Source organism: Gopherus evgoodei, chromosome 12, assembly GCF_007399415.2.
Source record: "Gopherus evgoodei ecotype Sinaloan lineage chromosome 12, rGopEvg1_v1.p, whole genome shotgun sequence".
NCBI classification, from domain to species: domain Eukaryota; kingdom Metazoa; phylum Chordata; order Testudines; family Testudinidae; genus Gopherus; species Gopherus evgoodei.
Genome location: NC_044333.1, coordinates 37263634 through 37282024, shown reverse-complemented (window position 1 = coordinate 37282024; position 18391 = coordinate 37263634). Strand labels below are relative to the sequence as shown.

At 46.5% G+C, this 18391-nt stretch overlaps 1 protein-coding gene across 1 annotated transcript; it reads right to left on the bottom strand.

Annotated features, from left to right (window-relative positions):
• Positions 1-1608: 1608 nt before the first annotated feature.
• GINS2 (GINS complex subunit 2) lies at positions 1609-7201 on the bottom strand. The gene is made up of 5 exons (XM_030582020.1): positions 7048-7201; positions 6072-6186; positions 4614-4713; positions 2950-3076; positions 1609-2250 (listed from the first exon to the last, which is right to left on the bottom strand). The coding sequence occupies exons 1-5, from the start codon at positions 7135-7137 to the stop codon at positions 2125-2127; spliced, it is 558 nt and encodes a 185-aa protein (XP_030437880.1). The 5' UTR covers positions 7138-7201; the 3' UTR covers positions 1609-2124.
• Between the last annotated feature and the right edge of the window lie 11190 nt (positions 7202-18391).

Below are 18391 nucleotides of genomic sequence, written 5' to 3'. Positions count from 1 at the left end.
TTTAGTTGCCCAATCACTTAGTTTTGTGAAATCTTTTTGAAGTTCTTCACAGTCTGCTTTGGTCTTAACTATCTTGAGCAAGTAAGTATCATCTGCAAACTTTGCCACCTGTTTACCCTTTCTCTAGATCATTTATGAATAAATTGAATAGGATTGCTCCTAGTGTGACACTTCAGTTCCTCAGATTTGTCACCTACAAAAGCCACCTCAGGTTTGGGAATCTCCCTAACATCCTCAGCCATGAAGACTGAAGCAAAGAATCCATTTAGTTTCTCCACAAGGACTTCATCTTTAAGCGCTCCTTTTGTATCGCGCTCATCGAAGGGCCCCACTGGTTGTTTAGCAGGCTTCCTGCTTCTGATGTACTTAAAAAACATTTTGTTTTGAGTTTTTGGCTAGCCATTCTTCAAACTTCTCTTTGGCTTTTCTTATTACATTTTTACACTTAATTTGGCAGTGTTTATGCTCCTTTCTATTTACCTCACTAGGATCTGACTTCCACTTTTTAAAGGAAGTCTTTTTTATCTCTCACTACTTCTTTTACATGGTTATTAAGCAACGGTGGATCTTTTTCAGCTACATTTGATTCCTTGCAGTGTTAAGATGTGACTGCTATAATTGAGCCTAAAACCGACAGTCAGACTAGTTTATAGATTCTGAGATAGACAAGGACCCCACCATCAGCTGCAAAGGGCAAGAGGAGAAGAGGTGTTTTCACACAATTAGTGTACCAGTGTATGTTAAAGGAATCATTCTTCTGACAGACAGTTCACTCTTTTTTATGCATGGGTTGTTTTTTTTAAAACAAATAGTAACTTCAGTCAAAAGATCAAATGTACAGTACATGACATGTCTTCCAACTATCTGGAATATTTCCTTCTGCTCCTCCAACTGGATTTTGGACCCACTTCTATGTCTCTCAAACAGGAGCAGATTGGCTAGGTTCTCCCCTTTACTGCTGTCCACAGGAAGCCTAGCACAGCAACGGGCAAGTTGTCAGAGATTAGATTCAGTGCAGTGAGCGCTAAGATGCATCATCAGCGTTTGCTTTCGAACTATCACCTACCCCCACGGTATCCAGGAACATGCTCTATGAACACCACCTCATTCTCTCTAGAGCAGAGATTATAACAACATTCATATTCAGGAAAATAAAAGGGATTTTTTTTAGTGTAACTGAGAGAAAAATGCTACTGGTAAGCCACCACCTGCCACACCTGCATCCACACCAAATATCTCAGTGGCCCGCTAGAAGCAGTATCTGAACCAAATGAGGTAGCGCGTGTTCTCTTTAAAGCTCCCACTGGGGGAGAAATACAAAGCTACAAGTGCAGAGACAGAGAACTGTGCACTTAAATGGCCTTGGCAAGCCAGCCATGTGAGCTCATCTACCAGCTCTGCTCAGAGACGAATATACTGCTGTAAGTGATGACCTCAGTTGGAGAAACGAGCCTTAGAATGCAGTAGAGGTGGGTTAAAATCCATATATCACTCCATAGCCCAGGGAAGCCCCAGGACTGTGCATTCAGGTGTTTAAAACAGTCCCAATTCTGTGATCTTCCTCAACCAGGCTTTAGACAACCCAAAGGAAGGAGAAGAACAAGACACTAAACTAAGAGCATATTTATTGCTGCTACATATCATTTAAGAGATTTTAAAAACCCCATCCAATAAGGCAATAACAAGAAAAACCTCCCAACAGCATCTAACTGCTGCAACCAATTCATCTTGCAAAGACAGCTGCACAGGAGCTAAGAGAGTTCTGCCAGGTAGAATCATTTGTTTTGCCAAGGATGCTCATTATAGAGCAGAAGCTGTTCACAAAAGCTGCTGAACAGGGAATGCCCTCTGTGCCATTAGCAGTCCTCAACTTATTAATATGCAGCCACAAGACTGTCTTCTTCCTATTGCCTGAACACAAACACCACAGACTCAAGTTAGATACAATTGACAGGAAATGTATAAGACTTGCATGGATTTTAGCAGAGACCCATACAGGGTATTTAAGGCATAAAAACAGCATAAGGCAAGTTGCATTAGGACTCATTAATAGTGTCCAGAGGGCAGAGTCCTCCTACTATTATTGCCTCATCCCATGAGGGTTTTAGATTGTCAGAAGGCATCTTAGAAATCCTGGGACTGGGCACTCTCAGCCGGCTGAAGGTTTGTGCGTAGCTTGTACATGTGATCTAAGGCTTGAGTAAGAAAAGTCCCAGTGGTGTTGATCTCCATCAAGGTCAGATTATCCAGCTAAAAGACAAGGAGGGCAACATTACAGCAGTATTTGGGGAAGCAATCTCTCACGATGGCAAAAGGAAGGTCAGTCTATGGATAAGTCGACATAAATTACGTCACCATATAGTCACTGCAGTAATTAAATCGATTTTTCATGTCCATCCTACCCTCCTCCTGTTGGCGGTGCATGTCCTCAACAGGAGCATTTCCACCAATTTAAATAACAGTGTGGGGTATCGTGGAACATTGAAAGCCCAAAGCCCAGCCACTGGGGCTGATAGCTGGGACTCCGAGCTGTCAGACACCAGGGGCTGACAGCTGGAACAGTAAATGCACTGTCTATAGTGATACTGTGTCAACCTAACTACATCGACCTAAGCAGCTTCGCCTCTTGCAGAGGTGGAGTTTAAGGTCGGTATCCTGGGTGACTTACATTGTTGAGAGCAACACTGTAGTGTAGACACTTAGAGTTGAAAGAAGCATTGCAGCATTTGAAACAACATAATACATGTGGAGTAAAAAACTCCATATGGCTAAAGTTCTCAACTGACAAGTAACCAAATCACTGGAAGAAAAAAAAAAGAAAAAAAGCTACAACTGGAACTTGCACTAGCAGTATTAATCATTCACAAGCCACAATCACACAGCACCTTGAACATTCCCAGGCCAAAACTAGCAGACTTACCAGCCCACCTCAGATTTCCCTTACTGTACCTTGGCATGGGCCTCCTGCTGTCTGACAAAGCTGTCCGCAGACAGCCGCAGTTTAGCTATCCGCGTATCCCAGGTATCCTTAACCAGTGTTCGGATTTCATCTGCTTTCGGGATGCTGTCTGAGGCACTAGAAGAAGAGGAGGTAGGTCAGAACAGGCTGCAAGGGACTAATACGTTAAGTCTCTGGCATGAGTAACACTGGCAGCTTCTCGAATCGCTGAAGCATGAGCAGAGTAGTTTGCTTTATCCAAAGAGCGAACACTGAAATCCAAAGTGCTGCTGCTTCTGCAGCTGGGGTTTTCTGGATTCTTTATTTACCCAGGGAAGATCAGTTTTCAATACAATCCTTCTGGTCTTTAATTGCCCAGATGGTCTGGAATACTAGTAAGTCCAATAACCTGGCCAAAGTCACAAGTAAAACAGCAACTCGATGGCTCAACTGCCATTAGAGCTCAAGTTCAGCCCAGTAGTCTTACCATTCCATCACAGGGACCATACAGGTTGTACCACGTAACAGCCTAAAGGTTAGGCAATTAAAATACTTCCACAAGGACCTCAAGAGATCAGATCAATTCACCTGGACACAAGTGTCATGGTTATTCTAGTGTAAGGAAAGGGTCTGCATGCTAAGACGTCGTAAGCATCAGAAGAAACAGTTGGGCTTCAAATGGCCAGTCCTCTGTAATCAAGGGCTTTTCAAGTCAGAAGGGTATGTGCATAGAAGAGTAGTTCTCAACTAGGGCTACGCAAACCCCTAGGGGTATGCAGACGTCTTCAACTCATCTAGATATTTGCCTAGCTTTACAACAGCATAAAAAGCACTAGCAAAATCAGTACAAACTAAAATTTCATACAGATGACTTTTTTGTACTTCTCTATATACTATACACTGAACTATAAATATAGTACTTATATTGCAATTCATGTATATGGTAAAGATGAGAAAGTAAGAAATTTTTCATAATAGTATACTGTGGCACTTTTGTATTTTTATGTCTATTTGCTTACAAAATCAGTTTTTAAGTGAGGCGAAACTTCAGGTATGCAAGACAAATCAGACTCCTGAACAGGGTACAATAGTCTGGAAAGGTTGAGAGCCACTGGCTTAGAAGAAATACCAGCCAGAATGCTAATTTTATGGTAATGAAATGTTTTAGCAGACCTGACAGCTTAGAGTCAGGACATCCCCAATCCCTGCTCTCCAAGCTGAGAAGGGAAGAATTTCCCATCTCCTAAAGGGTATCCTAACAGTAGCAGAGGGTGGAGAAGTCTGGAAAGAGTAGGCTGCTGGGCCTCTCAGGTAGATTGAAAGAGCTGTGAATCGGTATAAATGAAGCTAAAAAATATGCTAAATACATCCAGGGCCACTACACTTAGTTACTTCTGTAGGCAGTGTTGGAGTCCAGTTATCACACCACAGAACAAGTGAAACCAAGTTAATAAATACAAAGACTACCATTAGGTAAGTGCCCAAGCAAAATCTTGATGTACTTTGGAATAAGCCTCCTGTTAACACTTTCCCAAAAGTCTCCAAATTTAAATCCAATGATACCCTAAAAGCTTTCCTATGTCACAACTCACATTCCTGAATATTTATCAACAGCAAACCCCACTGGGCAGGGAGGAAAGTGCCTTTGACTGGTTACAGTAAGAGACCTACTTACTAGTTTAACAGCAACTTAGTTAGTTCCATATAGTAGGGACTGGGCATTGGAGTGAAAGTGTCCTCTTTGCGTTCCTGATCCCGGATTTCCTCCAGCTTTTCTGAAATACAATTTCATACTTTACTAGATGCTTCAATGATTTGGTGTCAAGTCCTCCCAGCAGAAGCTGCACCCCTCGACCAGCCTTGCAGGATGAACTGACAGTTTCGTGTTTACATCAGGTGGAATCAGCACCTATGTGGAGACACAATTCTAATGCCCAAAAGTTGCTCTGATCTCATGTGTAGAAGTAAAAGTGGACCTCAACTCATATGGGAGAAAGGGACAACCACCAACTCCGTGTTGGGGTGACAGGAGCTGAGAAGCAACATTCAGTCCTACACGGCTAGAAGGATGAATCACCATCACCACTTGCGACATGAGGAGACAAGGAGTGACATGAGTGGAGAGTGCCTCCAAAAAAGGAATCTTTCTGCCAAGTAACATTTTGGCTTACTGATTTGCACTCTCTGGAATGAAGAAAATGTGGAAGAGGGAGAATGTTTAGAGACAAAAGCCTCTTCATTCTTCCTGAGGTTCCATCATTACCTGCTTCCTGTCCTCCTCAACTACACATTTCTCTCAAGATGGTAGAATGGAGGGAGCTAGAATTTTTATTTCTAATCGGAGGAACATACATCACATTGGGGTAAAATCTCTTCACCTCCTGACTGCCTTCAAGGGACAAAGGAGACTAAGGAGATCAGAACTTCTGTATGCTCTCCAAAGGCACCCTCTTCCCCAGAGACAAAGTGAGAAAAGAGAGGTGATAAAAGGCAACAGACCCCCCCCCCGATTATTAACAATACTCTGCATTTTTATTATAAACAAATTTCACCACTGAGGTAGGCAAGTATGAGTCTCATTTTACAAGTCGCCAAATAAAGCCAAGAACAGTGAAGTGGCCAGGTGAAGATCACACTGAAACCAGTGGCAGAACTGGGATGCAATATTTTAAATAAATTTTATGTATCAGAATAAGAATTTATTCTAACGACACAGGTTAAAAATTACAATGATGGTATGCAAAGATCACGCTAGTTTGCAGCGTTGTCATAGCCATGTTGGTCCCAGGATATTAGAGAGACGGGTGGGTGAGGTAAAATTTTTTACTGAACCAACTTGTGTTGGTGAAAGAGACAAGACCTGAAGAACAGCTCCGTGTAAGCTCAAAAGTTTCGTCTCTTGGAGCAACAGAAGTCAATCCAACAAAAGACATCACCTCACCCATTTTGTCTGTCTAAAATCATGCCAGGTCTTGAAAATCTCAGCAGCACTGCATTAGAACAATTCCTCCCACAATTCAATTTGTCCCTGCAACTTTCCCTTGGGAAGAGTGCCAAGGTCCAATTCCTGTATTTCAGGACTCCCCACTAGCCCTGCAGCTTGGCTAAGTCTGTAGGCTACTGTTCTCCTTACCAGCATCCATCCATTCAGGAGGTATTAGCCGACATTTCTGTCTCTGTTTTAGGTTAACAGCTAGCCAGAGAGGCACTTCCACAGGCAAGCCAGGATTAAAGGGACCCAAATCCCCCTGAAAATAAGGAAAGTGTAAGTAACAGGGCATGGAAAATTGTGAGACCTCTTTGAAAATCAGGTTTCCCTCATCAGCCTCACACACTGCTAAAGGATCAACAGTTTCCTGTAGATTTAGGGAAGCCACCCATTGCCAACTGATATCACCCCTCCTCTTGGTCCCAGATCCCAGCACAGTTCTCTCGTCCCTTAGCAGTAACTACTTACATTTTGATGGCACTTTTATCCTAAAGGGTTTCATAAGTGATATATGAAAATGACTTCTCCCATCACTGAAATGCAGCCACTTGGCTGTGGATGGACTATGGGAGATGTTTTAAATAGCAGAACAGCTAGTGCAGGGCAGTAGGTGCAGGTGATTCTTGTATCCACTGACGCTGCCGGGGGGGATCTGGGCTAACAGGCAGTTAGCCACAGGGGATGTGGAGGTTAGGAAGAGCCAGGGGGGTAATGCAGCGTTCACAACTGGGCACGCTGCTGTTGCTCCACTAGGGCCTTTGCTATCGCTATGGATTTTACCTGCAGGCGCCCAGACCCCTCGGCGATGGGCGTCAGGCTACAGCGATACCATTGCCTCTCATCGGGATGCAGGCAGCCCCACTGCGGAGCGGATCAGCCGCCCCCAGGGGCTCTGCTACCCCGGCCCCCGCCAGTGGGCCAAGGCCGCCTGCCAGAGTCTTCCCCACCGATCTCCTCCCCGCAGCCGAGCCCCGGGCCACCCGTCGCCACACCCGCCGCGGCCCCGTGACACCCCGGCCCCCACACGCGCCATTCCCGCCCCTCGGCGCGAAGACACCCGAGCCCAGCCCCCAGCCTAGCCCACGTGCCTGCACCCCGCCCTCAGGGCCCAGCCCCGCACCCCGATGAGGTAGATCCGGTCCAGGCTGAAGTTGGGGATGACGGTCACCAGCTCCTTCTCGGCCAGGAACTCGGCCTCGGCGGGATCCATGGCCCTGAGGCGGCGCCGCCGCCAGCCCGCCGGAACTGGAACTCGCAGCACGCGCGCGCCAGGCTACACCCTTTGCCATTGGCTGGGAGGAAGACAGACCCCGCCCCACAACATACCCTCGCCCGACGCTGACTGTAGCTTAGCGGCGCGAGACGCCTGCTGCGTTTTCCCGGTCTCAGGTTGGCCGAGGGGCTGGCATATAAGAGGCTCTGATTGGCTTAGTCACCAGCACGGTGCTACGCGATTGGCTGAGCGGCTAGAATTAGTTCCAGCCAATCAGAACGCTCTGGAGCACAGGCCCTCAGGCTAGGCGGGAGAACGGTCCCTTGAGGGGGGATGTTCCCCGCCACGCTGGCCCCATTCCCAGAGGGCGGGGCAGTGACTCAGGCCCGTTGCAGTCTTCGGGCCTGGCTGAGTCCGCTCTGCTGTGTGTCATAGACCCTGCGCCGCGCCTTCCCCTGGGGGATTCCCCTCAGGGCCCGGAGTCCCGGACCCCCCAGTCCCTTGCCTCCTGCTCCGCCCCCTCCAGCCCCCAGGGGAACAGAGCAGCCCCCGCTCCAGATGTTTTAGGTTAGGGGCCAGTCTCCCTCCTGGGCAGCGTGTCTCCAGCCAGCTGCAGCTCTCTCCCTCGCAGCCTGGTGGCCTGTGCTCTGCTCTGCTCCGCTCCCTCCTAATCAGCATCACCTTTGCGGCTGTGCTCTGCCGGGGCTTGGCACGCCTGGCACCGACCCTGAGCCGGCTGAGCAAGGCCTGGCACCGACCCTGAGCAAGGCCTGAGCCCGAGTCTCAGCCGCGACCTACGCTGGGGTTTTGGGCACTCTGCACAGTTTACACGCCTGCCAGAGATTTGCACGAGTACAGCTGTGCAGCAGGCAAACACCTGACCTTGCTGTAGATGCCAAAGGCAGTGAGAGTGGGAGCATCTGAGTTCCAGATCCTCTGCTGCCTTTCACCCCTCTACCGTTCTTCTGTGGTCCCCAGTCCCCATTACCACGTTCTTTCAGTTTGGTTTAGGCATTTGACTCTTCACCCTGTATTCCTGTAACTGCCGGTTCACAGAATTGTTGCTTTGTTTTCCCATGGCTATCCTTGACAGTGCTGTGTCTTGGACCGAGAAGGGACCTTGATTCATTAATATTAATAATATAGCACCTAGAGGCCAAGGCCCTATTATACTAGGCACTATACAAATGTATAACAGATAGTCCCAGCCCTGAGGAGTTTATGCTCTAGTGTAAGATCACGGCCAACCGATGGATACAATAGATAACCACGCTGAGCCCAAGGAAATAAAGAGATGGCATTAATCAGCATGAAAAACAGCAGTCCCTGCAAACCAGCTGCCTGCCTGCCCACAATCATTGCTGGGTATGTTGTGAGCATCACAGCAGAGAAGTATTTTAAGGAGGAATTTTTCAACTATTCCTCACCTCTGATCTTGATCCTTCTCCCTGTCACTTGTTAGTTAAAAAGAAAAAACATCTCCAAACACCCAGCAATCGATGTGTTTAAGAAGGGAGGATGAAGGGCTAATCACTAGCAGACAGCATGGATTTACCAAGAACAAATCATTCCAAACCTTCTTCAACAGGGTAACTGATTTGATGGATAGGAGGAATGCGGTGAACATAAAATACCTGGACTTCAGCAAGGCTGTTGACCTGATACTTTGATAAGTAAGCTGGAGAAATGCGGGCTCGATAGAACTACTATTAAGAGAACATAAGAATGCGCCGTATTGGGTCAGACCAAAGATTTATCTAGCCCCGTATCCTGTCTTCTGACAGTAGCCAGTGCCAGGTACCCCAATACTTGTCAGGATAGAACTAAAATTCAGAGGGATCTTGATAAATTGGAGAACTAGTCGATAAACAAAATGAAATTCAACAAACACAAATATAAGGTGCTACACTTAGGGAAAAAAAACCAAATGCACAGATACAGCATGGGGGAAAACTGGCTTTGCAGCAGCACTGCTAAAAAGGATCTAGAAGTTGTGGTGAATCGAAACCTCAGCATGAGTCAGCAATGCGATGCTGTTGCAAAAAAAGTAAATGCAGTTTTAGATTGCCTTAACAGAAGCATAGCATGAAAGTCTTGGGAGGTGATAGTATCACTCAACTCGGCACTGGTTAGGCCTCAGATGAAGTACTGTATCCAGTTTTGTCTCCAATGTATAGAAAGGATGTAGAGAAACTGGAAAGGATTCAGAGGCGAGCAATAAAGATGATCAAAGGGATGGAATGCAAGCCAGATGAGCAAAAAACTGAAGGAACTGGGAATTTTTAGTTTGGAAAAAGGAGATTAAGTGAGGATATGACAATGGACTTCAGATACTTGAAAGGCTGCCATAAAAAAAGAAGAAAAGTTGTTCTCTTTTGCCAAAGAGGACAGGACAAGAGGCAATGGTTCAAATTACAGTTTAGCAGGTTTAGATTAAATCTCAGGAAAAACTTTCTAACTGTAAGAACAGTAGGACAATGGAACAGACTGCCTAGGAGGTTGTGGTAGTTTCTTCACTGGAGGTTTTCAAAAGGAGGCTGGATAGCCATCTGTCTTGTATGGTTCAGACACAACAAATCCTGCATCTTGGCAGGGGGTTAGACTAGATGATCCTTGTGGTGCCTTCTAACCCTATGATTCTAAGAAAAAAACAACAAATAAAACTGTCAAGACACATTGAAGATGTTAATGTCCAAAGTTACGCAAGGGAAAGAAAAAAATCAAAGGCTTTTATCCTGGAGTGATTTAGAGCACTGTCAGCCAGGCTGTTAGGTTGTCAGGTTGTCATGGAAACAGAAAGCCTTCAAACAATATTAGCAGTGACAGATCTATTTAATGGTGTGTTCTTGTGATGCTGTTCAAAACACCACCTATTTCTCTGTCTTGCCTTCATCGTGTCCCAGCAACAGCAGCAACCTTGATGCAGTGAGAAGAAGAAAAAGGACCTAGTGTCAGGTATACTGTGTTTCCCCACAAAAAGTCTTTCCCAGGGAGCCACTTTTCCTCTTCTTACCCCTCATCACCCACTCCGTTATTCTCTCCTTCACCAAAACCAGGATCCATAGCATTGAGAGCCGAGCTGCTCTATGTCACATGAATAAAAATGAAAAATGATAGCACCATAGTTGCAGGATGATAATAATCCCATTTTGCAGCTGTCACTCAAAGGCCTTGTTATGTCTCAGTCTGATTTTTCTTCACTCTGCTCTCACCTCCTTCCCATAAAAAACAAATTGAAGCGCCATCTTGCTCACAGCAGCTGCCAATGGTTCCTATCGATTGATTTTTATCGATCAATATTTTATTACTCCCTAAGGCCTTTTGTTTTAATTAAGTGAGTTTTGTGTGTATGAAAAGTGCCAGACGGGCAGCTCTGAGGCCTCTGTTTATCAGTGGAAGAGGGACAGTAATGGGAGTGGCACTGGCAGGGCAAGCTGCCACTGCTTACTGCCCTAGCGAGGTGTCTCATTGCTGACTGGGGGGGAACTATCTGTTGGGAGTGGTGAAAGCAGCTTAGTCTCCATCATTCAATCACCCTTGACTTCCTTGCTGTGCCTGCCAACAAGGAGGGACCAAATAGTGCCAATTGCACTTGGAGTCAGCAGGCTCACTAACCCCAAGCATTTAAAACAAAAGGGGTCAGTTCCCAAAACATGAGATTGGTTTGAAAATCATGAGATTTTTAACACTAATACATGTGCAGTCCTTTTTATCCACTTCCTGGTTTCTGAGCCCTTAGACATCACATGTTTCAGCTCTCCTCAACAGCAAAGGGAGTTCTTTCATAGAGATTCTCATAGAAGATGGAACCACCAGTCTCCAGGAGCTGAGGCTTTAAGAGAAACACCAAGTATCATGAGCACTGGCTGGCAACACCAAACCCAGATGCGAGTTTGGTTTTGGAAATGGTTGTCTTTGGCTTTTGTCCATCTCTCTTTGTATTTCTAGTGCAACAGCCATTTCAGCCCCAAACCAGGCAAAACTCAATGATGGTGCCTGAGTCTGCTTTTGACATTTTGAGTTTGTTTGAACCCCCGCATTCAAAACAAATCTCAGGTGCAAACCCCAGCCCCCGGAAATCAAAACACAGAAGACTCACGACGCAACCCTTGGCAATGGTAATCACCAGATTTCTGACTGCTTTGATCTTCACAGGTTTAAAGAGCAACTCTAACACTGGAGTAAACCTGAAACAGTGAAAAGAGTAACTCACAAAGAAATTGTGTTAGGTAAGCACTGCCCAGGGTTCTGTTCACTCTAAATTCACTCTGAAGCAGAGAACCCTCAAAATCGGGTGTACGTTGGACTCAAAGAGCTTCCAGCTTCTACTCAGGGTAGGCTGCACCATTGCAAGTCCTGATTTAAACAAGTGCAGTGTGTCTACCCTGAGAGGTTGCACTGGTGGAGCTACATTGGGATAGCTACACAGGGGGCAAAGATCCCAAATATAGAGACATCCTTAGTGAAGATCTTTGTTCTGAAGGTCCCTTCCCTCTGATAGTCACAGCAGCTTCTGCTGCTCCATCCATGGGAAAGACATACAGGCCTGTGCTGATCACAATAGCAGGATGAAACAGGAGGAGGAAATGGGCTGGGAAAAGGCAAGAAGCCCAGCTTTCCATTTGAAATGTTCAGCAATCCAGACTTAGGAGAAGCTCAGATTCCAATGCATTTCCAGATCCAATCTCCATAACTCAGCTCTGTCTTGATTTAAACACAAGAGAGGGACGTAAACTCCAAAATTCCGCTTTGGCTTTCAAACACCTCAGTGTTCTGGAGTGTCCACATCTGGGTGGATTAATTTGCAAAATGCAGATCAAGATTCAGATCTCCAAAGGCCCATATTTTGTGCCTTTAGATCTTACTGAAATCACTGCAGGCCTGATTCTCCAGTTAGGCTTCTGCAGGGTAACACCACTGAAGACAATAGCCTTCTGACGGTGTAAAGCCACTGTGGGAAGAGAGTGAAGCTCTGAGGTCAGAATATTCTCTCCTTAGGCATTGGGAGGCAGTGCTGACGGTATATTTACTCTGCCACTTACCTATCAGTGACTGTAACCACAGTGAAACTTTTATTTTCAGAGTTTGCAGCAAGAAAAATAATACAGTTCCACTCGAAAGCCAATTGCCTGCATGTCTCAGGGGAGCAATAATCTAAACCCTATTGGAATGCATTACGGCAGTGCCAGGCAGTCTATAAATGGCTCTGACATGGTGTGAATACACTTTTGTGTCTTTTGCCATCTGCTGCTGTCATTAAAAAATTAAATTTCCATCTGTTTTCACACTCTTCCCCCACTTTTCCTGTAGGTTTCTGATTAATTCTGTTTCTTGGTAGCAAAGACCCCATGTCTCATCATGGGATGTGGAGGATCTTTATGTGTAATGCTAGGGTCAGGGTGGAAAGACCCAGCCTGTGATTATGTTTAAGATGTTAATGTTCACAGGATGATCTCTGTCATGCCACTTACTTAGTTTCCCTGTTGGTGCCATTTGGAATCAGTTCATTTTGCTCTTCATATTAAAAACAAACATAATGCCACCAATATCCTCCCCAAAGCACATTAGTGGGACACGCTCAAACTGCTTAGACCCCACGTCTGAATGTTTTTTATGAAACGTCGGTGGAAGCAGGGTTTGCATTTTGTTTGCTTGTGCTGCTGCAGCGCTGGGATAATGGGTAAAAATCTGAATATGAAACTGACTAGAACCAGGTCGTGAAACCAACTAGCTTAGCTTCCTTCAACTTGAACAAAGAGGCATAAAAAGTGAACAGAGATAGCAGAAGATCCATGACTCTGGAATCTGATTTCTTGGTTGGTCAAACAGGGCACAAGTGCAGGGCAAAAGACTCATTTCTTTTTGCAGACCTTTGATTAAGGGAGTGTTGAATGACAAAGGTGAGGAGTGGTTCTGAGCTGAGTGATCACAGGTGGAATTTATTTTTGCTGGGGAAGCAGGCTGAGCCTTTTGTGTTGGACTGCCAACACGTTCTAAATAAATATTAAAGGAAATGGGGTGGGATTTTCAGGAGTGTACAACACTGGCCTAACTCTGCTGCTATGGAAGTCAATGAGAGCTTTACCAAGGGATGTAGTGGAAGCAGAGTTTGATCAACAGTGTTGAAAATCCCTAGATTTTTAAAAAACTTTTTCAGGTTTTAGAGTCAAATATATTAATCTTGATACGGAGTTTTAACTCACTTTTATATGGAGTGACCCTGTAAGGGAATTTTACACCTACAACTGTCTTATTGTGAGTTCTTTGTGTTCTATCCTTTAGAATTGTTTGGTGATATCCCCACACACACACATCAGTTTGTCACATCCACTTATCTTAAATGTTGATTGTAAGCTGTGTGTATATGTTTGTATAGTACCTAGCACTGGAGGCCCACGCTTCTAGAAATGACCACAATACAAATAAATAATGATATAGATTCATATGATAACAAATTATAACAAAATAGTGCAGCACTTAGTACTAGCCAATGATTGGGGTTTTTAGATGCTACTGCAATACAAATAAATAATAACAGCAACAACTCCTTTTAATAAGACAGCCAAGCAGAAGTAGATAACCCTGCCTTAGTGAGGGAACGAAACTGGGGACTCCCTGAGAGAAGTAGAGTGGATGAAGTAGAGAGATAGAGCATATTTGGCAGGGTTGAATGATTAAGAACACAGCAGGCACCTGTTCCTTTAGCTACCACTGCCCCTTTAAAGCAAGAACCACTCACCTATACATTTCCCCCACCAGCAGGAGCAGCCAGATCTTCAGAGATCCACCGCCCTGTAACTAGACAAGAAACAAAGACTTAGTGAGGAGTTACAGGCAAGCATCAGAGAAGCAAGCCACCACCTTTATTTTAAAGAGGTAGGGTGGAGTAGTGGTCTGAGAGCCAGGGATGTCTCTATTCTAATCCCACTCCCACCTTCCCTATGTAGCCAGTCACTTGACTTCTCTGCCTCTGTTTTACCCACCTGTGAAATGGGGATAATAAAGCCACACTATGTTGAAACTGGGATTAGTTAGTGTTTACATGATACTACCTGGTTCCAAGTATTATTAATTATTTATTACTTCTAGCTAAGGTGCTTACATTGCCTCCATTACCATCAGGTCTGGGCACCGCCCAATTTAGAATAGATTTATTCTTACAACATCCCTCTGAGGCATGGCAGTGCTGTGGCACAAAAAGTCTAAGTCACCCAGATGGTCTGTGACTGAGCAGGGAATTGAATCCCCATCTCCTAACCCAACAGCTTCCTGTTCTGACCACGGCACCACCCTTCCTCTACTTGGTTCTAGAAGCATCTACATTGTGCCCGGCTCTGAATAGATGCTAAGCAAGAACAGCCCCTGCTCCAAAGAGCCCCCATGTAAAAATCCAGGAGTTTCATTATAAAGCAGCTGTAAACTGACAGGGAAACTGTTAGGTGTACTACAATGACAATATAGGGAGGCTGTTTTGGAAGAGCTCTTAGCAGCATCCACTTTGTGTAGGTTTCTTAAGATAAGCACAATTGTGGGGTAGAAGCCTGAAATTCAGGGAATCCATGGATTCCTGCATGACAGCTGACAAGCCAAAGAAAACAAGTATAAACTTTGTATCTACAGAGGAGTCTATTTTCTGTGTTTCTCCCCCTTGTTCTTTACAGCTATGACACGTGCAGGAAAAGAGTTCTTAGTGCCTTCAGAATTTGTAAGTGACTGCAGCTTATTCCCTAGTGGAATCTCAACAATCCTATGGAACATCACAATACTCACATTCATGATGCCATGAAGGGTCATGAAATCACATGAGGAATGAACAGGAGCCATCAGACATTTAAGACACATTGCTCTTGTTCCCGTGCAAGCGTCCCTGATAATAAAAAGTTGGAGAAGGGAAATGCCCAGTGGTTTGATCAGAATACATAGTATTTTGTATTTCTAGAATAGCTTGGATCTCAAAGCACTTTACCAATTACACTTTCTAAAGTATATACATGGGAATCACTTCATCCATTGCTGAAATGCAGCCATCACTGGGGTGGAACATGGATGTGGTTAACAGCTCACAGTAAAACTGTGCCAACAAGTTTGGACAGCAAGTGGAATGGAATTATGCATCACATTGAAACTGCAGGGGAAATTAGAGGAACAGAATGGCAAAACTCTTGCAGGACTAACACCCCTCCCTCCTGCCAAAAGTACCATTGGATTTGTCACATCAGGGATTGGTTTTGTGTGTCTGTGAAAGGACAGCACTTCCGGCAGCATGGCATCTCCTAAGATGACACTGGGGCATTGGTTCATCACTAATTCAGAGGAAAGAGTGCCATCTGCTGAATCACCAACATGGTGCCCCATTGCTCTTCCTGGATTACTGAGTCAGCCACCTCACTTAGCTTGCAAGAGCTGACAAGAACACAGCCTGAGGTGGGCACAGGAATCAGCAGGGCTGCCAAGCCACTGCAAATTCCATTGATTCAGACTGGGGACATCAGCAAATTTCCAGGGATGCACCTGGGAAGCGAAGGTCAGTCTGCGGGATTCTTTCCTCCAGGCCTTGTGCCAACACTCAGTTTTGAGCCCGGCATTATAAGGCTCCTAAGACGATGGCAGAGGGAGGGCAGCCCAGGCCTTTCTTTTCCTCCTTCATTTCACCCATAGCTCATGACTGCCCATTGCTATGGGCACTAAAAGCTTTGAAGAGAAAAGGGAGAGGAAAGGTGAATGGAAATCAGAGGAAGACATGAGCACAGGAGCTGACAGCAAGAGGCGTTGCAGCCTCAGGGAATCTGAGTCAGGTTCATGCTGAGAGTGGCCATCAAACAGAGACTGGATCAGCTACGCTGCCAGCACAGCATCCTTTTGATTTAGTCTGATGCTTGTCACAGGTGCTTCTCTGACTGAAACCCAGCTGCAGGTTCCCATAACCTCCCTGAACCAAAGACCGAACCAGACCACATGGGACTCCCTGGCGTTGAACCAGGCAGCAGCCCACAGCCCAGTTACTATGACTAGCCAAGAAATGCATTGCTGGCAGCAAATAGCAGTTGGGTTAGAATGGCACACAGTGACCACTGGGTTCCTGACTGACAGCAGGGTCCTGTTGTTTGAATGCAGCGGCTGGGCGTGATTCATGTCCATGCAGGCAACGCTGACACTTGCACATTCTCCCATCCTCTAAGGGGCCTCGTCTCTACCACTGTGGCACAGTTGTTTCAGCCTCTACGAAATTTACATAACGCCACCCACAATCCTTTGCATGGGTGTTTTAACTGTTACTCTTTAGCAGGTCTCCAGCCCAGTTAAGACCTTATTGTTTGACAAAGCTGATACTTTTTCCCCCTGGCTGAGGTGACAGCTGCATTCCAGTGATGAGCCCCAAGAAGGGTACGTCAGGGAAGGAGGGAGCTTCCATCTCTCTAAGCCTATTGTGGAGCTCCTTCCTTTGCGTAATGACTTGGTGCACTCCTGCACATTAGTGATGATAGGCACAGCTGCACCCATGCGGCTTTGTATATTCAGCTTGTAGAACTTTGTACAGCACTGACCTCTTTCTTCTGGTAGGGACCAATGAGGCTCTGGTACCATCTCAGAGCCCAGCTGCACTGTAAAAATAAACCTATTAGGGGCTCCATTTACAACCCCGTTGCCCCTCAGCTTTCTGGTTGCATATTGTAGAATAGATGGGACACAACGGTCTCCTCGAACCATACTACAGTTGGACAAAGCAAGGCTGTAGCACAATTTGGTAACATGGTGAGGGCCCATCTACACTGCAGAACCCAACCAAGCTGTAACTGGATCTCTGGGATTGTTATTTTATAATATAGGAGCACCCACGGAAATAAATTAGCGGGTGCCAGCTTCCCACCCCGAATGCCTCCTCCCTGCCGGCAGGCCCACTGATCAACTTCTCCCCTTCCCTCCTTCCCTCCCTCCCTCCCTCCCAGTGCCTGCTACCCACCGTAGGTCAGCTGTTCCACAGGGTGCAGGAGGGACTGGGCAGGAGCGGGGACAGGGTGCGCTATGGGGAGGGGGCGGGAAGAGGCAGGATAGGGTTGGGAGCTTGGGGAAAGGGGTGGAGTGGGGGCAGGAATAGAGTGAGGGTGGGAAGAGGTGGGGTGGAGGCTTGGGGGAAGGGATGGAGTGGGGATGGGGCCTGGGGCGGGGGGATGTGTGTCAAGCACCCCCGGGTTGAGAGGAAGTTGGCACCAATGCTGGTGGAGACTGCCACCCCGCCCTCTTCCCAGGGCATTCTGCCGGTGCCTGGCATGGCACTGCCTGCCAGTAGCCACATGAGTACACCATAGAGTTCTGAGGCTGCAGTGGCACGGCATGAAAGCAAATCCACGCTGCCCACGAAGGAGGTTCGGGGGGAGTGGACATTAAAGGATGGGTAGTCTTCAGAAGGGTGAATTAGCTGGCAAGGGCCTGCTGGATTCTGAGGCGTTCAGTGAGCATGGAGGCCAGGAAATTCTGCCCTCTGTTCCCAGGGCAGATCCTGACTCTGACCTTCTGCTCTCACTCCATGGGCTCATTTCCAGCTGACACAAGTGGAGAGTTCAGCACATACAGGAAGAGCAGAACAGCCAAGACAAGCTCCATTGTGATGATCCAAGCGAGGAATGTTCCCCAGGGTGAGGTTAAATGCCCTTGGAGGTGCCAGTGTGCACAAAAGGAAAGGACTTGGTGGCACACCTGTGTCTCTCATGTTTTCTGTCTCAGCGCAGACAGTTCCGTGGCCTCGCGCCATTCTGGAGTCTCTCTAGATCTGCCCCGGGCAACCCTTACGAAGGAAACACATGTCCCTTTCGTCATCAGCCACATTACTTTCAGCTTCCCATGTGAAGACAAGACAGGGCCACTTCTGTGATGGCTGCCATTTTGGCTGATGCCAGGGTTTGAACAAAGGACCCCAGAGCATGAGTTGCCAGGGCTTGAGCTAAAGAGCCAGGCTGGCACGCTAAGCGCTGTAACAAACTCCCCCTGCTGTGGATCAGGCACAGAGGAGACACGTTGAACCATGACTCTATCGCCACATGCCATGCGGTCAGCCAGGGACAGGGGAGAGATTGGAGCTCTGCACTCATTTGATAACACAACCATCTTCGGTCACTGAGTGTAATTGTTTCAGATTCGGGACCAGGTCCACACCTGAGCCTGGGATGCTGCTTCGATGAGGCAAGACACAACATGCCAGAGCAAGGGGGAGTGCCGGGGTCTTCGACACAGACAATCTGACAGAGGCCGTCAG